The sequence below is a fragment of the Morus notabilis genome, unplaced genomic scaffold, assembly GCF_000414095.1.
Source record: "Morus notabilis unplaced genomic scaffold, ASM41409v2 Scaffold977, whole genome shotgun sequence".
Taxonomy (NCBI): Eukaryota; Viridiplantae; Streptophyta; class Magnoliopsida; order Rosales; family Moraceae; genus Morus; species Morus notabilis.
Window position 1 is genome coordinate 73136 of NW_010356730.1, and position 24031 is coordinate 97166.

Here is a 24031-nt window from a genome sequence, read left to right on the forward strand (position 1 = left end):
CATATTGGTATTTGTATTTTAACATAATTGTCTTTTAATATCATGTATTTTTAATAATTTTAAATTGGTGCATTAAAGTTTTAAAAAATTATTTTTTAGTACTTTTAGGTTATTTTTTAAGATGTAAAATGTTAAATTTATCATTCTTATTATTTTACTAACAACTCAAATCACAATTTAAATTTTCTGTAGTAAAAAAATTGAATTTAAATTTCTATAAAAAAAAAACACTGTAGACCTGTTTAATTTATGTATGCAAATCATGATTTTTAATTATAAAATTTAAAATTTAAATTTTTTATAAAAAAAATAATATAATAAAATTAAAAATCATAATTTGAACGTGAACCTTCATCGAACATTTTCGTAACTTCACCTATTCAACAACCTCTTCTTTTCCTACGCGGAAATTTTCCATTGGTCATTGTTACCAACCAAACCACAGCGAATATCCACTTCCTCGCTGGTCGGTCTCAGCCAACTGGTGGGAGATAATACAATACGGACAAGCCTACCGTAACCGTCCAGCAAAACACTTCGTTAGGGTTTAATAGTCGTCTCCGTTTCTTCGTCACTCTCTCTCTTTCGCAGAAGCCGCAAAACGAGCTCTGCTTCTTCTTCTTCTGATACAAAAAACCCTAATTTCTATACACTCCCAAAACGGTAAAACTACAGAGATTCTTGGTAATCAATCGGAGAGCTAGAGAGGAGAAAAATCGCCATAGCCAGAGCTTTAGAAAATGGCGGAGAGTTTGGTACTCCTCGCGGAGCAAAAAGCCTCTTCGAAGGGGTTTTCCGTGGCCGACGCGATGAGCGGATCTTCTTCTCTTTTCCAGAGGAGGGTCGAGTTTCATCCGGCGAGGAAGCCGAAGGGCTTCAGTAATGGCGGCGATTTTCATATCGAGACGCTAAACCCTGGTACTAGATCGGATTCGGGCCGGGCAGGGTTCGGTGCGGGTCAATCGGGGTATGGTGGGAAGAAAGTTGCGGGTTCTGAGGGTTCGGAGAGCGGATTGGATCCGGAGCTCAGTTTCGGGATTACCTTTCGGAGGATTGTAAGTTGGCTTTATGAGGAGTTTCGTAAATTTACTTTTCTCTTCGTTTTCCTTTCGGTTTCGGTTTTGGTTTTCGGGTTTCTGATTGTTTCATAGAGTATTTAGCTTGGTTGTCGTGCATCTAATAACAACCGGAAAATTTGCAGATTTTAAGAATGCTAACATGTTCTTTTAAAGCTGAATTGGTTTCCTAAATTATCAGCATTATTGGAAGCTTTTAGTGTGATTTTCCAAATTTTATGCTTATGGGTTTGTTTGTTTTCAAGGCCTTATTTTGGCTTTCAACTAAAGTTTTTCAGTGTTTTTTTTTTTCCCTTTGTCTGTGTTTGTTGCTTTTAATCGGTTTCTGACTGCTTTAATGGTAATTTTCTTGAGAAAACTACGCAAAACACATGCCATGCCATATGTGTTTTAGGCTTTTAAGTTCCAGAAGTACTTAGTTTGGGAGAATGAGAAAAATGGCACAATTTGGGAGGGGGAATAAATATTAGGAGCATAAACTTTACACAAAATTCAGAATCCTTGAAATGCCGCACCTTTTCCCCTCCTCAGAACTGTCCCGCGGTCGATGTTGCTATTTCCTCTTCTACGTATCTAATAAGTGTCATTTGCTGTAATTTTCAATTTTTTTCTTCTTCGGTAGAGTGCTAAACTTGCTATTTATTACAACTAGTTTCAAACCCTTGTTAATTGTTATTATTATTTTCAGAAAGCCGCTATTTTCTACTATTTCAGTGTTTTCCCCTGTTTGGTTCCGGAAGAAGTTGTAAAGCAGTTTAACTGTATGGATGGAATGTATATTTTCAGGGTTTCCTTTTGGCGGATTGCAAGTTGTTTAGTGGATTTTTGAGGAGTTCCATAATTATTCTTTTCGTTTTGGTTTTGGTTTTTGGGTTTATCATCGTGTTTAAAAGCTGACTAATTATCAGTTTTATTTGAAGCTTTTGGTGTGTTTTCCAAAGTCTTTGCAACTGGGTTTGTGTTTTAGATGTCTCCAAGACCCTATTTTGGCTTTCAACAAATCTTTTATTTGGATTTTTTGGGTGTTTCTTGTTTTTATTCGGGTTTTTCTCCCTTTTTTCTTGTCTCCTTTTTTTGGGAGAGAATAGTAATTAATTGCATAAAGGGGTACTTGCTGGAGCAGCTCAACAAGATGTGGGTTCAATACCCGTTATGCCTCATTCGGCTATGGAATTAATAGCATATTTTACACAAAAAATCAGAAAAACCCTCAAAATGCCGCCGTGCCTCTTCTTCTTGCCAGAATTGTTCTGCGGTTGCCGTTGCTATATCCTCACATACATTTCTAATAAATGTCATTTGCAGCATTTGGAAATCTTTTTTCTTCAGTAGAGTACAAAACCTGCTTACCTGTTTATATTACGGTTAATTTCAAGCCCCATCACTGGTTACAACTACAATCATTTGCAGAAAGCTGCTAATTATTACAATTTCTGTTTTTTCCGCCTCGCTAGGCCTGGAAGAATTATATATTGCAGTTTAAATATACGGATGGAATGAATATTTTCAGGGTGCTGGTTTAGAAAATCTGGGGAACACTTGTTTTCTCAACTCGGTACTGCAATGTCTCACATACACCGAGCCTTTAGCAGCATACCTGCAAAGTGGCAAGCATCAGAATTCTTGTGAGTGACATCTCCTCCATTGAATGCTCTTCTTCTTTCGAGCGGACACTAAATTAACGCATTCACATTTGTATGTGCATACATTTTTTCCTGCTCAAAATATTTATGTGGCAGAACTCTTGAAGAATGTCAGGGAAATCATGTGAAGTGGTTTCATTTCAAGTATTGGGAATTTATTTTGGCTTCTGAATTTTGGGATTTATGATTTAATTTCTCAGTTAAAGGTGAAAATGTTTGAAGCCATTTAAGTTGATAGATCATAGATCTTATGAAGGAAGCCGTAACCCACCCATAATGAGACAAATTAATGTTAGATCATTGATCTGAATTTTGTGAGTTAAAGTAATTCTTTTAATTTCACTTTAAAAATGTTATGGCAGTTGTCCTTTTGATTAGGTGTTTGGATGTATGTGCGTGTGAGAATTCTTAAATTTATTTTCATTGTCTAATTCCGTTTGTTTATTTGTGAAGGCCATGTTGCTGGATTTTGCGCTTTATGTGCCATCCAGAAACATGTTAGTCGTGCTCTGCAATCAACTGGAAGAAGTTTAGCTCCTAAGGATCTTGTGTCGAACTTGAGATGTATCCTTTTTATTTTATTTTGTTGTTGTAACTTACCATTTTGGTGTTTGGGTTTTTATGACCTCTCTTCTATTCTAAGCTGTAGATAGAATGGATGGTTAGAGGGAGTAAATGGACACCATCTCCAGCAGGCAAGAAGATCACTGATTATTACGTTTTGCATTCACAACCGGACTGTTTCATAGTTTATATTGTTCAGATTTTGTTCACTTGACTGCCCAAACAGGCATATCTCGAAATTTCCGTAATGCTAGACAGGAGGATGCACACGAATACATGGTAAACTTGCTGGAATCCATGCATAAATGTTGCTTACCTTCTGGAGTCCCTAGTGAATCTCCTAGTGCCTACGAGAAGAGTTTGGTCCACAAGATCTTTGGTGGTAGCCTTAGAAGTCAGGTAGTCTTTTGTTACATGCTAGCTGGATTTCTTGTAGTTTGTATTGGCTTCGTCATGGAACTAGACTACTAGTTTAGTCTTTGGAAGTCTGGTTTTAAATCTATAAAGCTTGAGAAGTTTTTGATCCACTTTTGTTTTAACTTATTTATTTATTTATTTTTCAATTGTGGATATGTAATGGTTGTATGTTAGTTCTTCAGGTCAAATGCTTGCAGTGCTCCTTTTGCTCCAATAAATTTGATCCATTCTTAGATTTAAGTCTTGAAATAATCAAGGCAGACTCCCTGCATAAAGCACTTTTAAACTTCACTGCTGCGGAACTACTAGATGGAGGAGAAAGACAATATCAGTGCCAGCGATGCAAGCAGAAAGTCAGGGCTCGCAAACAGCTCACAGTTCACAAGGCACCTTATGTTCTTACCATCCATTTGAAACGATTCCGTGCACACGATCCTGGTCAAAAGATCGACAAGAAAGTTACTTTTGGTCCAACTTTAGATTTAGGACCATTTGTCAGTGATTCCCACGTGAGTAAATTTATAGTTGATCTTATTTTTGGAAAACAAATTTTTTCCTTGTTTTGTATGTTTGTTTGGTATATTCTTAAAGTTTATAGGGCATTTGAATTCTAATTATGAGATTCAAATATTTGGTGTTTGAAGTCTCTTACGAATTGTTGCTCTTTACTTTCTTCTATATTTTATGACCATGTCCAATTCTGGCAAGTTTCTTTATTTTGCTTGTGCTCAAGAATGAGTTTGAAGCGGAAATGTTAATAATAAGAGCACACAAGTAAGCAGAGTCTTTGCTATGATATCGAAAAATAAAAGAAAGATGAACTGAGTGATTCAAAATGAGGGAGGTAGGTTGAAAAATGAAAGGGACGTTGGGAAAATATAACATAGAAGAACAATAAGATCAATTTTACTTTTCTGCCAGTTTCTCCTTTGGTTTTCTTAAACTCCTATAAATGTGTTCATTCTAGGAAAAACTTAATTTCGTTTTTCTTTCAAAATTATTATTCCCAAGAAACTGCCCTACAAGCTTGAACCTCGAAGTGGAATAGTTAGATGAAATATTGATGTTGTGATATGAGCTATAGAAATTCCATATCATTTCAAGGAATCACTCGGAAAAAGAAAAAAAAAAGAATCAGATAAGGGATTGTAGGGTGACCCTAGCGCAGACATTTTAGATTCAATACTTTTTAGACTTGTCTATGCATACTGTTATGCTGTTCCACATTTTCACTTCTTTTTCAGTCTCTCTGTGCATGTAATATCTTTTCTTTGCTGTTCTTTTATTATTTTGTTAACAAAGGTGTAAGGTTTCTGTAGTATTCACGTACTGTCAATTTCTTGTGCTTAGCAGGCAGGAGATTTGAAATATACTCTCTATGGGGTTTTAGTTCATTATGGTTGGAGCACCCATTCGGGCCACTATTACTGCTATGTTCGGACGTCAAGTGGCATGTGGTATTCCCTTGACGATAGCCGGGTATGTATAATTGCTTAAGATTTCCTAATCAATAATAACATGATTTTGTTCTTTTTAGAGGTGATAATTTCTAATGTAAATTTATTGATTTTGACATTTTGTAGGTTGAATTCTAAGTTCTATATATGATTTCTTTCCTTTTTTTTTATTAGTCGTACCTTTTACTTTCTTCCCTATACTATTTGATATGTTGCATGGGTAGTGAGAACCAACCAGGTTTTAGGATGTGCAGTATTGTTTTAGTATATTAGTATGTTGTTTTGGAATATTAGTGTATTAATTTTGTTTAGTTTAGGACACAGTTTTAGTTTATACACACACACATATATATATTTTCTTATTATTTTACTGCTGAAAGCTCTGCAATGAAATTTATTTATTTATTTGACTTCTCGTAGCAGTAGGAGGCTTGCTAAAAACCATAGAAAATCATGAAGGAAAAGTTTCTTTAGTTATGGTCATACAGCATGTGGCAAACTATCTTATGCATTTCTGATGTATCAGGTTGTGCAAGTTAGTGAGAAGACAGTCCTGGAACAAAAGGCTTACATGTTGTTTTATGTACGCGATAGAAGTAATATTGCTTCTAAGAAACCCTTGAATGTCTTCCAGAAAGAGAGTATCAAAGTAAATGAATGCGGAAAAAACACTTCTCCTTATAACCAACCTTTAAAAAGACCAGTTCAAAATGGATCAACTGAAGTGAAACCAAATGGTGTAGCCTCTTCTGTTTCTGTGGCACAAAAAGATGCATCATATGTTGTTCCACCAAGGATACCCGTTTCAAATGGAAAGTTGGATCAGCCGAAGTCTGAGCCATCATTGACAGCATCACTCTCAAAGGATTCATCAGAAAATCCTCCTTGTCCTGATAAAAATCCAGCACAATGCTTCAAGCCCTCTGGCCCACCAAGCAACAAGGATGATGCTCGTAAGCTTGAAACTGGCACGGAAACAACTGCTGCTGCCAGTATAAATGATCTCCAAGAGAAAGGAAGTTCAACTAAAAAGTTGTGTGCATCAGTTGTCACATCGCCCAACCTAAAGGAAATCCAAAACTCTGCTCCTGCTGAGAATATTACTGACATTACGTCCCAGGAGGTAAGTGAATTTTTTTCTCTTGTGAGCATCTTACTACATTTTTTTTTCCCTTTAGCATTCTAGATTTCAACTTTTCTTTTTCTTGATTTATCTCTCTCTCTCTCTCTCTCTCTCTCTCTCTCTCTTATTAGGACTCTGCTGAGCCCATTGCTTTACCACCTGAGAAGATTGATTCGAGTAAACAACCAGAACAACCAAACTGTGAAAAAATTCACGTATGCTCTTTTTTTATTTTATTTTTCCGAGTCTCTTAATTCATGTCAACTATCTTTCTGGTCAACATCTAATCAATTGTGAAATGTTGACTCTTATTTCTGCTTATCAGGTTGGAAGCATGACAAATGGTAATGCCACTGAAAATTCAGTGGATAAGGCTAGTTCCTGCAGTCAGAATTCAATAAAGTCACCCGAGCCATCAACTGTTGCAAATGAATTTTTACATGTGGAAGATTTTGATTGCAAATCCCACAAGAGATTGAAAAAGAAGATTTTAAGGCGTCAGGTTGTAAGCATGAATTTTCGCTCAAGTGTCTTTTTAAGGGCATCCCTGGCTCTACAAAAGAAAAAGAAGCACAAAAGGAGTAAACACAAGACCTTGAATACCAAAACTCGTAGAAAGGAGCTTTTGATGGCCAGCAATTGCTTCCCGTCAGAGTTTGGGCCATCTACATCTGAGATGACACAAAAAATTTCAACTAGTTCAACTATTTCTCAGAGAAAGGAAGCCAAATCAAGAGTACCAGCAACTGGTACTGCACAGAAAGATGGAGTTAGTTCTCATGGCGATTCACTGAAAAATGTTGTAGATTCAGAATTTAAAGAAAGAATTGGTCAAAATGGCTCTATTCTTGCAACGGATGTGCAATTGCACAATCATTCTGGCTTCTCATCGTCAATGAACCATCTCAATGCTAGAGAAACTGGTAGTCCCCAGGATTGCAAAAGGAAAAATGGTTGGATGGATGTGCCCACGCGAGGTGTGGAGGAGACAGTCGGTGAGTGGTTTATCTTGAAATTTGAATGTTCTCTTCTCTTGGGCTTATTTTCCATTGAATAGTCATTGCATAGAACACTTTCACATCATTCCCAAGTGCAGATGCAAATGCAGTACCTTTGAAAGCCATCTCTTATTGTGTACACATGCACGGCACAACACACACCATTATATATATATATATGTACTAAACAATTTTGGCTGGTCTTCCTTGTAAAATGTGTTTGTTATATTGGCTGATCCTAATTCCTAGCATATTATTTGACAGAGGGCCCTTTTTGGTAAATAGGTTCAAAATGTGGAAGTTTGAAGTTTTGAAACATGTGTTTGAACTTTTGAAGTTTTGATTCAAAATATTGAAAACAAGGAGGGATAAACTTGGTTCAAAACATCAAATCATTGATTTGAACCAAACCTCAAAAAGTTTTGTTGGTTCAAAACACTTGAACCTGCTTCTCAAACGACCTCAGCGTCTCTTTATCTCCTTTCCTATGGCTTGCTAGCCGCTTGCACAGTAATTCGTGTTTGTAGATGATTGAGTGGTTCACAGTTGCCCCAGGGAAAGTTGATATCTGTAAACCAGATATTTACCTTATTAATTGGATATATACACTATTTTTCTTTCCTTTTGTTTTGGACCGTGGGCTGTTAGATTTTTTCTTCTGCAGCTTTTTCTTTGCAAAATTCGAAGTTTATGAACGGGAAATCCGGATGGGTTGGGCATGTGATGCATTAATGGGTTCATGGATTCTGTTGGTTAGAGATTTTTTCTCCTTCACTTGATGGGGCCCCTTTTTGCTAATTACCTTGAAGTAGTTACCTAATCCTGGGTTGCTTAATTATTAACTAAAGTGTTTCTGTTGCAGTTGCCCGTTGGGATGGGATAGAACTGCCTTCTGCGACTGTGAAATCTCATGCTTTGAAGAGTGTCAGCATCGGTTATGTACCGGATGAGTGGTGAGTTAGAATTGTCTCATGTTCTTAATCCTTATTGCTAATTATATCCAAGGTTGAGACTTAGCATACGTACTTTAAGGACATGAAAACCTCAGCGTATTTGAACTTATTATGAAAATTGAGCTTTCATGTATGAAAAAGTTCTTCCACTTGTATAATTCTGTGCGACATGGTTTCCTATTGGCCACAAGTAAGATTTGAAGCAATGAATACTACGTATTTCTCAGAAATCTTTTCCTCATAAATAACTATTACCGGGGTTAATGTAGTTGACATAAAGTCGGCTAATGTTATAGGTATTAAAAAGGACGGCCCATTTCACAAAAAAAAAAAAAAGAAAAAAAAAGAAAAAAAAAGAAAAAAGGAGGAACGGTGCTTGAAAATGTCGTTTTGATATGTAACTAGACTCTAGCCTCTGATTTAAACATTGCCTTAATTGGACAAATAGTAAATAAATAAAAAATCAAGATATTACCATTGTTTAAATTTATTTCTCACAAATGAGCTAATGATGGATTTGTTTAAGTTAGAACTAATCAAGATATCTGTTATGCGTCCATTTGTTTTTACAGGGATGAAGAATATGACCGGGGAAAAAGAAAGAAGGTAAGGCAGGCTAAGCATGAGTTTGGGGGGCAAAATCCTTTCCAAGCAATCGCGACCGAGAAAACAAAGTTGAAGGAGGCAAAGATGGAGAGATCCAGATCAGGAAACCAGCCATTCAGGATATGATTTTGAGGTAAAACCGTGAAGACAATTTTGACCAGCTGCGACATTTCGTTTTGTTGTTCTTGCCTTGTTGAGAATTGAGATGAAATATAGTTAGAGGGCGAATTTTGGGATTCTCTGCCTTTTTGGGTTGGGTTGTGTCTTATTGCAGAGGGTGTGAGTTGATGATTGTGTGCAACTCCATTCATGTGAGAAATATTTCTCATGTAGAGAATTGTACTAGTTTAAGGATCCTTTACTTGAGAGATGAATTGAACTCCTTTAATCGGGTATGTTAGTGTATCTTCCTGTCCGAAACTGGGGGATTTTATTGTGGTGATTTAGTTCAACTGTTTATCTGAAGAACCGCGAATACGGCCAGGTTATTATGGGCAACAGACCGGATAATTTCTTGATTTGTCCGTGTCATCCTTTTGCAGTGGCTTCGTTAATCTTTCCTTGTAGTATTCCAATTTTATCAGATGTCCATAAAGGGACGTCAATCTCTTAAATAAATAAATAAATAAATATATATATATATATATATATAAAAGAATAAACAAAATTGATAAAATAAGACACATTGTAGCATTTGCAAGTTGGAGTAACAAATTGTCAAAATTTGAAGTCTAGGGTAAAGTTGTCAAACCTTACAAGTTTAGGAGGAAATGTACAGAGCAATTTTCAAATCAAGGTCCTCTATTTAAACATTCTTGTAAGGCATAATACTTAAAATACCTCATGTGTTATGCCAAAATACCATTGTTGTTCCTCTTATTATGTAAATACCCAATTTACACCTCCTGGATTTATAAAAACAGACCTAAAATACCTATGAAGCAATCAAATTTTTAAAAATACCATAATTACCCTTCTCAATCTTTATTAGATGCAGTTTAAAAAATTATTGAACCAACATGTTAAATAAAATTCATCTTAAAAATTGAAAAACTCATAAAATAATTTAAGCATTTTTAAAGCATTTATTTGATTGGAATATTTATTTGAGCATTTTAAAAATTTTCTCTTTAATTTTTTAGTTAAATTACATCTAAAATAACATTTAATATAGATTGTGGTAATAATGGCATTTTTAAAAATTTAATTACTTTAAGGGATGTTTTAGATTTATTTTTATAAATATATGGGGTGTTTTAGACATTTATATAAGTGGTATTTTGACAAAACAAATGAGTGTTTTTAGATATTTTTCCTTTCCATATAAATAGCCCGGTAATTAGTACCCAATGAAGAAAATTTAAAATAGGGAATATCAATTAAAAAAAAATAAAGAAACCAAATATTTATTCATTATATGAAATAATGATATGAAACTCTTAATTTTTCAGAAGGTTTTTTTTTTTTTTTTTTTTTTTTGAACAACCAAAGACACCGTATTTTTTAAGGGAAAATTTTATTACTAAATTAACAAATTACGTAAATAGTTGCAAATGACTACAAGTTAGAAAGGAATTCGAAACCCAATAAGGAAATACTTACTCGGCACAAACAAAATCGAGTGCGACTAAAACTCGTTAATAAGAACCACTATAGTCGTTAGATAATGCCAGTCGACCGAGACCAAACCTCTAATACTGGTGAGACGACCTAATACATACACCGTCGATAATCAACTCAGAACAAACGATTTAAAAGACACAATGATGGATTTGCTTGTTTCTATGAAAAAGTATAAACCTGTGAAGCCAATAAAACATAACAACTGCTAGAGCTAAAGTTTTGGAAGGACTCACAACTTTTCCACGGTATAAATAATTAACATTATTAAAAGACACACTATTTACATGGGATTGATGTTGGGAAGGAATAACGGGATCAATAAAACCTACTGTTGATGGTGGAATATTATTGTAAAAATGTGGGACTTGAGGAGAATTATCATAGACTATTTGGCTTCTGTTGCTGTCAATAAAGATAAAAAGATTGGTATTGTCTGATTGAGTACTGTCATTTAAGTTCGAAACAAATGCTAGGGGATTAAGAGATTGAGACAATAAGATAAAATCTTGTAGAGTTGGTCCTAAGGTTAAATTAATGTTAATTTTAAGAATAACAAACACGTGATTGTGAGATTATTAACAGATTAATCTTGAGTTTGTTTACGCTTAAAAATCTCAATTACATATCAACTCAAGATTGTAAAGAGAAGTTTGAAACCTCTCAGAACCAGAATTATGTGAAGATCAAATAGAGGTTGAAGTCATGAAGAAACAGTAAGACTAGTATCATATATGTTTCTTTTCTCAATTTGGTCTTGTATTGAATGTGTCCACAGTTTATCAATTTTATTTCAATAGTTGCAACTCATGCACACACACTTTCAATATTTATACTTTATAAAATTGTAAAAAGATTTTGAATTTTTTTTTCCGAAGTGATAAAAATAATTCTTTTTTACACATATTTGGTCTTATATTGTATTAAAATCAACTTTTTGAAAATATATCTTTGTAGTGTCAATTTTTGTTAAGGGTATGCCTATACATTTTGATAATTTAATAGGTTACTTCAGCTATCGCATGAGTGACTAAAAGCTTGTAGTACTCTGATTAAGATAACATTAATTATCGATGATGTGTAAAGAATATTAATCCATGATTATTAATTATTATAATTAATATGTATGCTGAGTTATGTTACAGATGACGATGACGGGTGCTTACCGTATAATGTGAAAGTTCATGTCTATTATTCAGGCTATAAGATATATGAATTTTAATTGATTTACATGTTTTGTATGAATGTTAGATAGCAAGTATGTGGATTTAATATGAATTTTCGTGACTAAAATGTGTATTGAAGAAATGATGAAACTTGATATAAAATTCTTGTATTTTGATGTTTTATTACATGTTATAGACCTCAAAGGAATAACAAAAAAGGCCGTGATCAAGGGCAAGGTAGTGAGGGAGTGCCTAGTGGTAGCAGTGGCTCTTCGGGAAGTGGGAATAGTGGACCCTATAGCTTCAAATGCCACCATTGGGGGGAGCTAGGGCATATCAAGAGGAATTGTCCTATCAGAGGCCAATAGGTGAACCAACAGGCCCAGCAATCACCGCAGAATTAAAGGGGCATTGCTCCTAGTCAAGACAGACTTCCACAGTTCTATAAAATTTTTCTGAATAGTAAGCATAAGATTTAAACACATCATGAAATCCCACGTTTTTATTCCTTTCCAAGTCATTCATCCACTTACATGATATTACTTTTTACGCCCTTTTGTCCTTCAAAAGATTTGAATTAGGAAAATCCTGATTCACACAAAGTTGTAGATCTTTTCGCTATCTTTTCAATGCCATTTGAATCGCTCAATTTGAAATTGGTCAACCTGTCGACTGGTTACAACAACATTTAACATTAATCGGTCAACCTGTCCTGAAAAAATAATCCAAAAAGTTTTGAAAATCGCACCACGTTGCATGTGTCTCAAGTACCCAATCAGCCCTAAACGACTCTAATAGCCATGAGAGGCCTCGTTCGTTTCACTGATTCGAGTTTAGAATTCGAGTTGAGATGTAATTTTATGTGAGAATTTTTTACTGTGGTAAAAAAGTTAGATGTGATTATTTGTGAGAGCTTTTTAATGTAGCAAAACTCGAATCAGCGAAACGAACGAGGCCCTAGACACTCTTGTTCTTTTGAGTTAAAAACTCAAAAAAATGTAACTCGAGTTACAACTTTATTCGAGTTCATGTTCTTTTAAGTTTAAACTCGAGTTTAAACTCGAGTTCAAACTCAAGTTTAGGACTAAAACTTGAGTTCAAGTTTCCTCTTCAACTCGAGTTCAGAAACTCGAACTCAAATTAATGAACAGTATTTTTTCTATTTTTAAAAATGCTATAACTTTTTCATTTTAATTCTGATTGAGATGATTTTTTTTCTATGCGTTGATAACGAAAAGACGAATAAAACCCGACCCATATACCATATTAAAATTTTTCATCAGCATTGAGTTTTTATTAAAATACTATCTAAATACAAATTTGAGTTTTGACTCACTCAAACACAAACTCAAAAAGATTCTTATCTCAAACTATAACTCAAATGTACACAACCAAACACAAACTCAAGTTACAAGTTCAACTCAAGTTATAACTCAAATTCAACTCAAGAATTATACTCAAATTAAACTCCAATATAAAAACCTACACTTGAGAAAAGTCATTTTTCAAGAAATTCATCAAGAGCTTCTTCCCTCGCCTTCTCTCTTCTATTTCTCTCTTTTCTTTTCTTCCAAACACCAACCCCGTGATAGGTTTCCTAGCGGACTTTCAAATTAAAACTCTACTTAAATTGCGTTATTGAGTGCAGTAGCAAGTAAGAGTCATTTTCACATATGATTAGTCTTAATTAATAAGTTATTAATTTTGCAAAGTGAAAATATAAATAAAATGGATTAGAATTATTAAATTAAATTAACAAAAATTAAAAAGAAATAAAGAAAACAAATATGGAAATTAACTAAAGAAGATAACAATGGTAAAAACACCGGTCAAAGAATTATTCTCCACCACATGACATTGAATTATGATGAACATGTAATATTATCTCCTTCATATTAAAACTATCAACCGTAGATAATAACAAGCTCTATTACTCAAATCTTTTCTTAGTTTGTCGTTAAGCAAAATAAGCTCTTCACTCAATCCCTTTCTCTATCAACCGTAGATAATAACAAGCTCTATTACCCAAATCTTTTCTTAGTTTGTCGTTAAGCAAAATAAGCTCTTCACTCAATTCCTTTCCCTCAAACAACCTAGAATAAGCTTTCTAGATTTAATCTATTTGAAACATTAAGGTAAGAAAGATAAGTTGATCTAAGCAATAATCATAAAAGCTCAGATTATGAGCCTAGGTTATGTTCCACTTGCAATCAAACAAATGCCTCCTGCAATTATTGACTACAATTTGTTTCTAGTGATTAGTAAATCAAGATAATTACGGATCAAGATTCTTAATCTAACAATAGAGAATTCTCAAGTCCTATTTAGTTAGCCACCCAAATAAAACAAGAAAACAATCATAAACAATGCAATTCGACGAACATAGACAATCTTAATAGAAAGTTGGAAACTTTTATCAAAATATTCAATCACAAATCCATTTCAAGGATTTTGAATTCACCCTCAACTAAAAGGAAAATCTAGCCTAACATAATTGAAAAGAAAATCAAAGCTAACGACATTGGAGTTCAAGAGAAAGAAGGAAAGGAAGAACGAGAATGGTGTTTAAGAACTCTAAGCAGACAATCCTCCTTTGAGCTACCACTTGACTTTTCTCAGTTTCTTCTTCTTTTTCATCTCTTAAGACGAATGAGAAAAACTGAGCAAAAAGTGATTGTTTCAACCCTAGAATGACCTATTTAGAGGCTCTCAAAGTTGGGTCAAAAGTAAGGAAGTTCGAAGCCCATTTAAAAGTAAAAATTGCGAATAACTGCACCAGGGCCGTGCCTCTACAGTTACAAGGCAGCAACCCTATAGAAAATGTCCGCCTAGCGCGTTGCAGCGCAACCAAGGCAGCGTCGTCGCTCTTCCACCTAATTCGAAGTGGCACCGTGCTCTGGCGCTCTGATCTTAGATTTTTGCACTGTTTTGATACACTAGAATGCCGTGGTGCCCATTTACTCGAGCCTCGGTTCCCAGGACTTCTCCAAAATACCCTTTTGAGCTTCCAAACTTCTTTTAGCCTCTGGAACACCTACAAAACACAAAATCACAAATAAAACACAAAACACTCAAGAATAAAGCGAGGAAACATCAGAAAACTGATGGGAATAATTTAGATTTAACCGCTTATCACATCTCGTTCCCTCTCTCTTCATAAATAAGATTTTTGATGGGGGAAAATTAGGGTTTTGGATTTGGAGAAAATTTCATAAGTTTATGTTACACCATGGTCTAGGGTCGACCACTCTCTCGAACGACAGGCGCCAAGGACTCCCCGTTGAGCATCGATCGCTGGCATCGAGGGAAGAGCTATAGCTAAAGTGCCCTTTACGTCGAGAGACCATACATGCCGAGATGAGTCAAGCACCATGACTCGACTTCTGGAGGCCATTATGTCGAGACAGCACGTCCAGTCAAATCCATCAACGGTCTTGTCAACTCGGAGAAGGAAGTATTGTTCCAACTACTGTTGCAGGAGTTAGGAAATCAGGCGGCAAATGAGAGGGATCAGCCGTATTTCCTGAGGGTGCCATCATGAAAACGCACCTACCCCGCCCGTAAATCGAGGAATAGAAGATGGCTTCCTCCTTGGGAACGGAGAAGGGATAATCGCATGTAAAGGCCTATAAATAGAGCCAAGAAAATGCACGAAAGGGTCACGCACTATTTCATTACTCCAAGAGAGTTTGTAATCCCAGAAGATATTAGTGCATCCACAAGTGGATTAGGCAAAGAATTCTTACCGAACAACTATAAATCTCTGTCTCGTTTACATTATTTCTCAACATTAGTCCTTATTTAAATCGTGAGTGTTACCGAGAGTGTCTTGGGAGAGTAAATCACGCGTTGATGGAAAAACACCGTCAACAATTGGCGCTAGAAGGAGGACGAGCTGAACCCAGAAATCAAATCTAGTGAGAAACAGCAACCATGGCTCCAAAGAACACTCGCAGCACGATGGCTAATTAGAAAGATAAGGCTCCAACCGCTGGAGGAACCTCAACGACTCCACCCCTGCCGTCTGCTAGGAATCCCCTAGACCGTATTGACCATCTCCAGAAGCAGGTCGAAACACTGGCTGCAGTCATGGAAAGGATGGTTACAGCTTTCGCCGGGCGGGATCAACAGTAAAACTCGATTCCCCCATTGGAGGACGTGCTAATGAACCTGGTGAATGCCGCCGTTGGGAACCAAGTGATTAGTGACCAATGTGGTGACATCGAGGGGGTCGGTGATAGTGGGGCCAACAGCCCCCGCCCAGCCAGGTCGAACAAGTCTGTGGGAAGCCGGCAGCGGGCGGCCAAGAGAAGAGCCCAGGAGAGGGCGGCGGCCCAAGCCATGAATAATCAGGGCGCGCCTCAGGAGAGGGCTATGACCCAAGCTGTGAATACCCAAGGCGCGCCTCCTCGGCCCCGGGTCGATGCTAACAGGAGGAACGCCGTCCCCGTGGAATCCTCGTCCGCATGGCCGTCCCCGTGGAATCCTCGTCTGCGCGTGGAGGAGACCTCAGGGGAAAGTTAAATGCTCGGCGTGACCGAGACGCCCAGCGCGTCAGGGAGGACGAGCTAACGGCCGATAATAAAGCCCTGGCCGAGAAGATGCCCAGGCTTGAAAAACAAATAGGGAGCCGATTAAACAACTTTGAACAAGTTGTGGGAACGGTCACCGAGGCAGTCAATGTCGACGCCAAGATGTACACATCCCACGATCACTCGTTCACAGAAAACATTATTCGGGTGCCGCTGCCAGATAGGTACAAACCACCCCCCATTCCGCTGTACGACGGAAGGAGTGACCCGGACGACCACCTGGAGGTCTACACATGACATATGGTCCTGCATGGATACCCCGAGGAGGTCATGTGCCGAGCATTACGGAATCACCTTTCTAATTTCGCCAGGAGATGGTTCAGATCCTTGAAACAGAACTCCATCACCAATTGGGATGACTTGAAGAATGCCTTCCTGACTCAGTTCATAGGTGTCAAAAAGTACATCCCACATAAATAAAACCTGTCGAGGGTGTACTAGGGGCCTAACGAGTCCCTGAAAGACTGGATAGCCCGGTTTGGGGAATAGGTCGCCGCCACGGAGGGAATATCCGACGAGGTAGCCCTGATGGGGGCACTGTCGAGCATGAAGAAGGATATCCTCTATAGCACAGACCTCGACCGGAGACCGCCCCATACCTACCATGAATTCCTAATAAGGGCATAGGGATTGATCAACGCCGAAGAGGCTAAGAAGGCCTTGAAGAGTAAGGCGGCAACCCCTGTCAAGGAAGAGGTAGGGCAGGCAAACAATCACAACAGCGGTAAGTAGCGCCGAGGTCACCCTCAGGTGTAGGCCGAGTAGAGGTACAACCCAACTCTAAGCAACAAGGGTGGCAATGCCGCAAAGGTAAGACGCCTATACCCCGTTGATTATGGGGATCGAGGACGTCTATCACGAGATCAGTCACCTCTAAGTCCTGCGTCGACCATCGCCGCTGAAGTCTGACCTAGCGCGGAGAAACCAAAAAAAGTATTGTTAGTTTCACGGTGAGAGTGGGCACACTACGGTCGAATGCTATGACTTGAGGGACGAGGTCGAGAGATTGATCCGAGAAGGGAGGCTCAGTGAGTACTGAGTCGACCGTCAGAACAACAACGACCGATGCAACAATGACCGACGGGAGGAGCAGAGGCACGACAATCCGCCCGAACCCGTCGACGTTATAAGAATGATATTTGGGGGACCATACCTCGGCGGCACCTCTCATCGCGCACAGAAGGATTACGCGCGAGAGGCAAAGAAAAAGTTTAGCCGGAGGGTCATGAACGTCTCCAAACGCGAGGCCAAGACAGCGCGATACGAGGAGGCCGAGATCACCTTCTCGGAGGCCAACGCGAATGGGGTGCATTTCCCCTAAAGTGACGCTTTGGTCATCGAGGCCATGATCGGTAACCACACGGTTTGCCGCATCCTGGTCGACAACGGCAGTTCGGTGGACATTTTGTACTCTGATTGTCTTGACAAGATAAGGATCCTCCGCATAAGGCTGCAAAACAGCACACAGCCCTTGTATGGCTTCACCGGGGATAGTGTCATCCCAGAAGGGGCGATATAGTTACCCATGACCATTGGAGACCGACCACACAGCTCGACTGTCATGTCAAAGTTCTTGGTGGTGAAGGGAGGCGACCAATACAACGCGGTCATAGGGCACTCGACATTGAGGGCACTGAAGGCGACCACATCCATCTACCACCAGACGATGAATTTTCTGACTCCCACTGGGATAGGAACCAGTACGAGTTGAGGCTTACGTATTCGGAGACGGTCCACCACTATGCCAAGCCGACACAGGTACAACCAGGGCGGAAGGGTTCGACCTGGATCCGAGGCTCCTAGCGGAAGAGCCTAAAACGGGACCGGTCGAGGAATTGACCAAAGTCCCCATTGATGAGAGAGAGCCTTTAAGGAGGCTGAAGGTGGGCTCAGAGCTAGAGGAGCAGACCCGTGAAGGACTAGTTGAGTTCCTCAGAAGCAACCTCGATGTGTTCGCCTGGACGCACGAAGATATGGAAGGGATAAACCCCGATATAATGTGTCACAGGTTGAACATCGACGAGAAGTGCCCGCCTAAAAGGTAAAAGCGTCGACCCATGAACGCAGAATGGTACGAGGCCCTACGGGCAGAAGTTGACGAGCTGATTAGGAACAACTTCATCCGAGAAGTCCTATACCCTGAATGGGTGTCAAATCCTGTGTTGGTGCGAAAACCCAACGGAGATTGGCGAACATGCGTTGACTTTAGTGATCTGAACAAAGCATGTCCCAAGGACAGCTTCCCACTACCCAGAATTGATCAGCTGGTCGACGCCACAGCGGGACACGAATTACTGAGCTTCATGGATGCATACTTTGGGTACAACCAGATACCTATGCTCGATCGCAACGAAGAGCACACGACGTTCGTCACTGATAGGGGTCTCTACTGCTACAAAGTCATGCCCTTCGATCTAAAAAACGCAGGAGCGACTTATCAACGCCTCGTCAATAAAATGTTCGCGAGACAATTAGGAAAATCAATGGAGGTATACGTGGACGATATGTTGGTGAAGAGCAGGAAAGCTGAGGACCACGTCGAGAACCTCAGGAGAATGTTCGGCGTCCTCAGAATGTACAAAATAAAGCTAAATCCCCACAAGTGTGCGTTCGGTGTCGCGTTAGGAAAATTCTTGGGTTTCATGGTGAGTAGTTGAGGAATTGAGGCCAATCCGAAAAAGATACAAGCCCTCATCGACATGAAATAGCCGAGGAAGCCCAAGGAAGTCCAGAAGCTGACAGGCTATGTGGCCGCGCTTAACAGGTTTATTTAAAAATCTACGGATAAGTGCGTACCATTCTTTGATACCCTGAGAGGAAGCAAGCCATTCCAATGGACGGAGGAGTGCGAACAGGTGTTCCTGCAATTGAAGGAACACCTTGGGAAACTGCCTCTGCTATCCAAACCGGTGACCGGAGAGGTGCTGAGCCTATATCTGGCGGTCTCGGAACACGCTGTTAGCTCGGTGTTGATCCGCGAAAAGAAGAAGGTGCAATTGCCAGTGTATTACACAAGCAAGCGCCTCCTTGATGCCGAGACGAGGTATCCCCAGATGGAAAAGCTCACCCTCGCGTTAGTTGTGACAGTGAGGAAGTTGCGCCACTACTTCCAGGCCCATAGTATTCAGATCTTGACCAATCATCCTCTCAGGCAAGTGTTACAAAAGCCCGACGCTTCTGGTCGACTTCTAAAATGGTCTATAGAGCTCAGCCAATTTGATATCGACTACAAACCGCGGGCTGCCATTAAAGGCCAAGCCCTGGCAGACTTTGTGGCAGAGTTTTCAGGGTTGCCAGACAGAGCCGAGGAAGCTAATGCACCACCACGATGGAAGCTCTACGTTGACGGGAGCTCCAATGACAACGGCAGTGGAGCAGGACTGGTGTTGTACACACCTGAAGGACACAAGATCACTTCGACCATCAGGTTTGAATTCCTCGTGTCCAATAACGAAGCAGAATATGAGGCGTTGCTGGCCGTACTCCGATTGGCAGAGCACTTAAAAGTAGAGAGCATAGATATCTTCAGTGATTCACAGCTGATTGTGAATCAAGTCAAGGGCCAGTACCAAACCCGGGATGAGAAGATGGCCGCGTATCTAAAGAAGGTCAAGGAGGCATTGAGGAAATTCACGGCTTATGATATACAGCAAGTGCCGAGAGTAGAGAATAGCAATGCTGACGCTCTCGCCAGGTTGGTGACATTGAAAGATGCTGAACACTTGAACTTAGTACCCGTGGAAATCCTAAAAGTCCCAACCACAGAGAAGAGGCCTGAGGTCGTGCTAGTGGACTACCAGCCAAACTGGATGGACCCAATCATCAGGTATTTGTTCCACGGTGAACTCCCTGAAGACAGGCAGCAGGCAAAAAGGTTGAGGTATCAGGCATCGAGATATACGTTGCACGACAATGTTCTCTATCGAAGGGGGTACTCGACACCATTGCTCAGGTGCCTCGGCGAAGAAGAGGCGAGGAGGGCGCTCTCGGAAGTGCACGACGGTATATGCGGAAACCACGTAGGAGAGCAATCCTTAGCCTACAAAATACTACGGCAAGGTTACTATTGGCCTAGCCTTAAAAAGGATGCGGCCGAGTACGCGAAAAGGTGTGAAAGCTGCCATAAGTCAGAGAGACCCAGAGCCAAGCTCGAAGGTCTCAGGCCAAAACAACCGCGCCCAAACGGACCAGGCCGTGCGGGCTCAGCCCCCGGCTCATGGCCAGCACCACTAGGTAAGTACATCCCCCCTCTTTGTAACGCATTTGGGCCTGGTTTTGCAGACACTGGAACCAGACTCACAAAAAGAATGAAGGAAATGTGAGCTTACCAGATTCGAAGAAGGCCTGAGTCTGAAGGCAAAAAATGAGCAATACGCGGAAGGATGCACGGAGACAAATGTTTCTGGCAAAAATCTGGCAGAGTAACGGCGTCTTGAAGGCTTGGTGACCAGAGAGCTGCAGATATAAGGACATAAATATACGCCTGAGAGGGAGCCCAGGGGTCCCCGAGGAGTCCAAAGGACTCCAAATCTCAACCGTAGAATCCGATTCGGTTCCATCCGACGGTGGATCCGAGAAGGCGCGATCGAACTGTTAGGGAGAAAGCAACAGAAGAGGACTTAATCGGACGGCTGCGATTCATCCTCCCAGTGCCACGCGGCGTCAGGAAAGTAGATACGTGACTGTTGACGCGATCGACGTGACCGCTCCACTGCCTGAGAAACCAACCGCAATGATGCACTGTACCTACAAGTGGCCTCCCTTACTCACAGAAAAGCCTCTCCCACGTGGCGTTCTCGACGCCGTGTAGCCAGGAAAGTCACGGCGCGACATCCCAGTATAGGGGGTAATTGTTACACCATGGTCTAGGGTCGACCACTCTCTCGAACGACAGGCGCCGAGGACTCCCCGTTGAGCATCGGTCGCTGGCGTCGAGGGAAGAGCTGTAGCTAAAGTGCCCTTTACGTCAAGAGACCATACGTGCTGAGACGCGTCGAGCACCATGGCTCGACTTTTGGAGGCCATTACATCAAGGCAGCACGTCCAATCAAATCCATCAACGGTCTTGTCAACTCGGGGAAGGAAGTACTGTTCCAACTGCTACTGCATGAGTCAGGAAATCAGGCGGCAGATGAGAGGGATCAGCCGCATTTCCTGAGGGTGCCATCATGAAAATGCACCTACCCCGCCCGTAAATCGAGGAATAGAAGATGGCTTCCTCCTTGGGAACGGAGAAGAGATAATCGCATGTAAAGGCCTATAAATAGAGCCAAGAAAATCCACGAAAGGGTTACGCACTATATTTCATTACTCCAAGAGAGTTTGTAATCCCAGAAGATATTAGTGCATGCACATGTGGATTAGGCAAAGAATTCTTGCCGAATCACTATAAATCTCTGTCTCGTTTACATTATTTCTCAACATTAATCCTTATTTAAACCGTGAGTGTTACCGAGAGTGTCTTGGGAGAGTAAATCACATGTTGTCGGAAAAATACCGTCAACAGTTTATGTGATTGTTGATGATGGATTCACGGAGATTGATTTTTGGAGACTATGATTTTATGAAATATGCCTATATATATGATTATAATTGATGATTCTTATGGTGAATTCTTACAAATGGTTGTTCTAATTATTTGTTTATGTAAATTTCCAAAAATTTAATTAGCAAAAATTTGAGAAATTACCCGAATTCAGATAATGAATTTCCCGTTAGATTGTTTAACTATGTTAGTACGCTTTGTAAAATAGAAAATCAAAGTATTCATTTGATTACATGAATGAATTGTTAATTGCAAATAATTCTTTAACTGTATATGACGAAATTCCGGAATGAGACGATTTTGATAAATTTCGCAGATGAATAGATGAAATAAGGAAAAATTACATGCTAATAACCAGAATTATTATTCTCATTAAAATCGACAATTAGTTTTGAGATCAGTCAAACTGATCTGAGAGATTCATAATTATTTATGTGGTTAATTAGAAACAATAGTAACGAATAACTCTGTGCTGTAACAAAGACTGAATAAATACTCTGTTGCAACAGTATTAGTAACCATAGACCTGTTAGCGTTTATGCCCTTAAGAATAAATATAATAATGTTTTTAAGACATTTGACTATTAAAAAAGATTTATTTATTTCATATATCTATGTATTATTTTCTTTACGTTCATATTAGTTGAATGTATGATAAGCAAACTGAAAGTCTGAGACTGTCGTTCTAAGTCTTGCTGGAAAAACGACATCAAGTGCACAACGGAATTTTAAAATTTTAATTAATGCCAAAGCCAACCAAAAACATGTTCATGATGCTATATAATATAAATACCAAAGATCTAAATTATACCTTCAGAGATTATGGAAACAACACGTCTGATAGATTAAAGCGTTCCAAATAGCAACCGGAAGAGCCTTAACCAACTGGTATTACCAACTGGTATTTTTTACTATTCTCGTTTCCATGATCGGAGTGTGAGTGAGGTACACGTAGTTCAATCTCTCATTGGTATTCTTGAACTTCTTCCAACCACAAAAGAGCCAAAGGAAAAATTGTTTTTGAGATTTAAATAATTTTTCCTCTCAGTTATTAATAGCCCGCAAAAATCTAATGAATAATGGGACTTACCTAGCTATTTATAGAGTTTAGCAAGTCATATTCCCGCAACAATTAGGTTTCCCAAAGTCTATCTCGTGCCAAAAATCGTATGTCAGTTTTTGACACATCAACAGTTATAACTGGTCAATCGGTCCCTATACGAAACAGCCCAAAAAGTTACATACCGGTCAATCACCTCCGTCAACTGGTCGATCGGTTACTATTATGAGAAACTTATTTCTCAAGCTATTTATAGAGTTTAGGAAGTCATATTCCCACAACAATTAGGTTTCCCAAAGGCTATCTCGTGTCAAAAATTGAACAAAGTCGGTTTTTAACACATCAACAGTTAAAACTTGTCGACCAGTCCCAATAGTTATAAAAACCACCGGTGAACGAGTCCCTATACAGAACAACTCAAAAAGTTACGTACCGATCAATCGCCTACATCAACTAGTCGACTGGTTCCTATTATGAGAAACTTGTTTGTCAAGCTATATAATATGGGAAACCTGCATAGAGTCTCAGTTTGATTCAAGTAACCTAATATAGAAGTTACCTCATCAAAACAATCATATATTAGCTTTCTCATCTTATATAAAACTCAAAACAATATTTCAACCAATTTATCTAGAAGTAATTTAACAATTAATTCACATGATAAATTACTCATATATTAATCACTGAATTGATTTTAAACTTTTGGCGAAAATAACATAAGTTACCAATACGTAGGAAATACGCCGTATTGTCTCAGAAAAGTATATGAGCTAGCAAAGGGACCCGATGGACATATATAGATCAAGCTCCTATAATCACGACAATACTCATTAACCTACAAGTTTATCACATGATTATAAACTTTAGCGCTACTCTACTAAAAGCCTAGAGCTGCACTCTCGATTTATATAGCATATTTACAAAACTCTGAATAGCTCTCCTCCGTGACTCATTATATTAGTGTGTCATCCCCATAGGATATCCATAATTGAGTTGACGCTAAGTTTCATTTACCTTCCCAATTATATTTATCTTATGTTACATTATCACTCAATCAGAAAAACCACTATTCGTACCAATAAAATTAGTAAACCATTAGATAACACAAAGTAGTCTAATGGCCGAGCACTCGTATTTTTCAATCCCCGGATAATGCCATAAGTGGATATCATTGACTCTTTATTGGATTTATGGATTCCTTATATGTTAAT

General features: G+C 39.2%; 1 protein-coding gene and 1 non-coding gene across 4 annotated transcripts; one reads left to right on the forward strand and one right to left on the reverse strand.

The window, feature by feature from the left end:
• Positions 1-594: 594 nt before the first annotated feature.
• On the forward strand, positions 595-9361 carry LOC21393226 (ubiquitin carboxyl-terminal hydrolase 23). Of its 3 annotated transcripts, none has more exons than XM_024161156.1 (11): positions 595-1055; positions 2587-2701; positions 3173-3283; positions 3510-3682; positions 3883-4209; positions 5051-5179; positions 5684-6280; positions 6412-6495; positions 6606-7275; positions 8141-8231; positions 8804-9361. In XM_024161156.1, exons 1-11 carry the CDS (start codon positions 741-743, stop codon positions 8961-8963), a joined length of 2772 nt encoding a protein of 923 aa, XP_024016924.1. In that variant the 5' UTR covers positions 595-740; the 3' UTR covers positions 8964-9361. The 3 variants fall into 3 exon arrangements, with proteins under 3 accessions (XP_024016924.1, XP_024016927.1, XP_024016932.1); XM_024161159.1 differs by having other exon boundaries at positions 5054-5179; XM_024161164.1 differs by lacking the exons at positions 595-1055; positions 2587-2701; positions 3173-3283 and adding an exon at positions 3309-3414.
• Positions 9334-9437, reverse strand: LOC112090300. The gene has a single exon (XR_002901581.1). It is a non-coding gene; the product is annotated as a U6 spliceosomal RNA (small nuclear RNA).
• Between the last annotated feature and the right edge of the window lie 14594 nt (positions 9438-24031).

Excerpts from the sequence above, each read along its gene's own strand:
- LOC21393226 (XM_024161156.1), top strand. The coding sequence starts at position 741 with ATGGCGGAGAGTTTGGTACTCCTCGCGGAGCAAAAAGCCTCTTCGAAG. Across the intron at positions 1,056-2,586 it reads GGATTACCTTTCGGAGGATT|GGTGCTGGTTTAGAAAATCT; the intron begins GTAAGTTGGCTT and ends GAATATTTTCAG. Across the intron at positions 6,281-6,411 it reads CTGACATTACGTCCCAGGAG|GACTCTGCTGAGCCCATTGC; the intron begins GTAAGTGAATTT and ends CTCTCTTATTAG.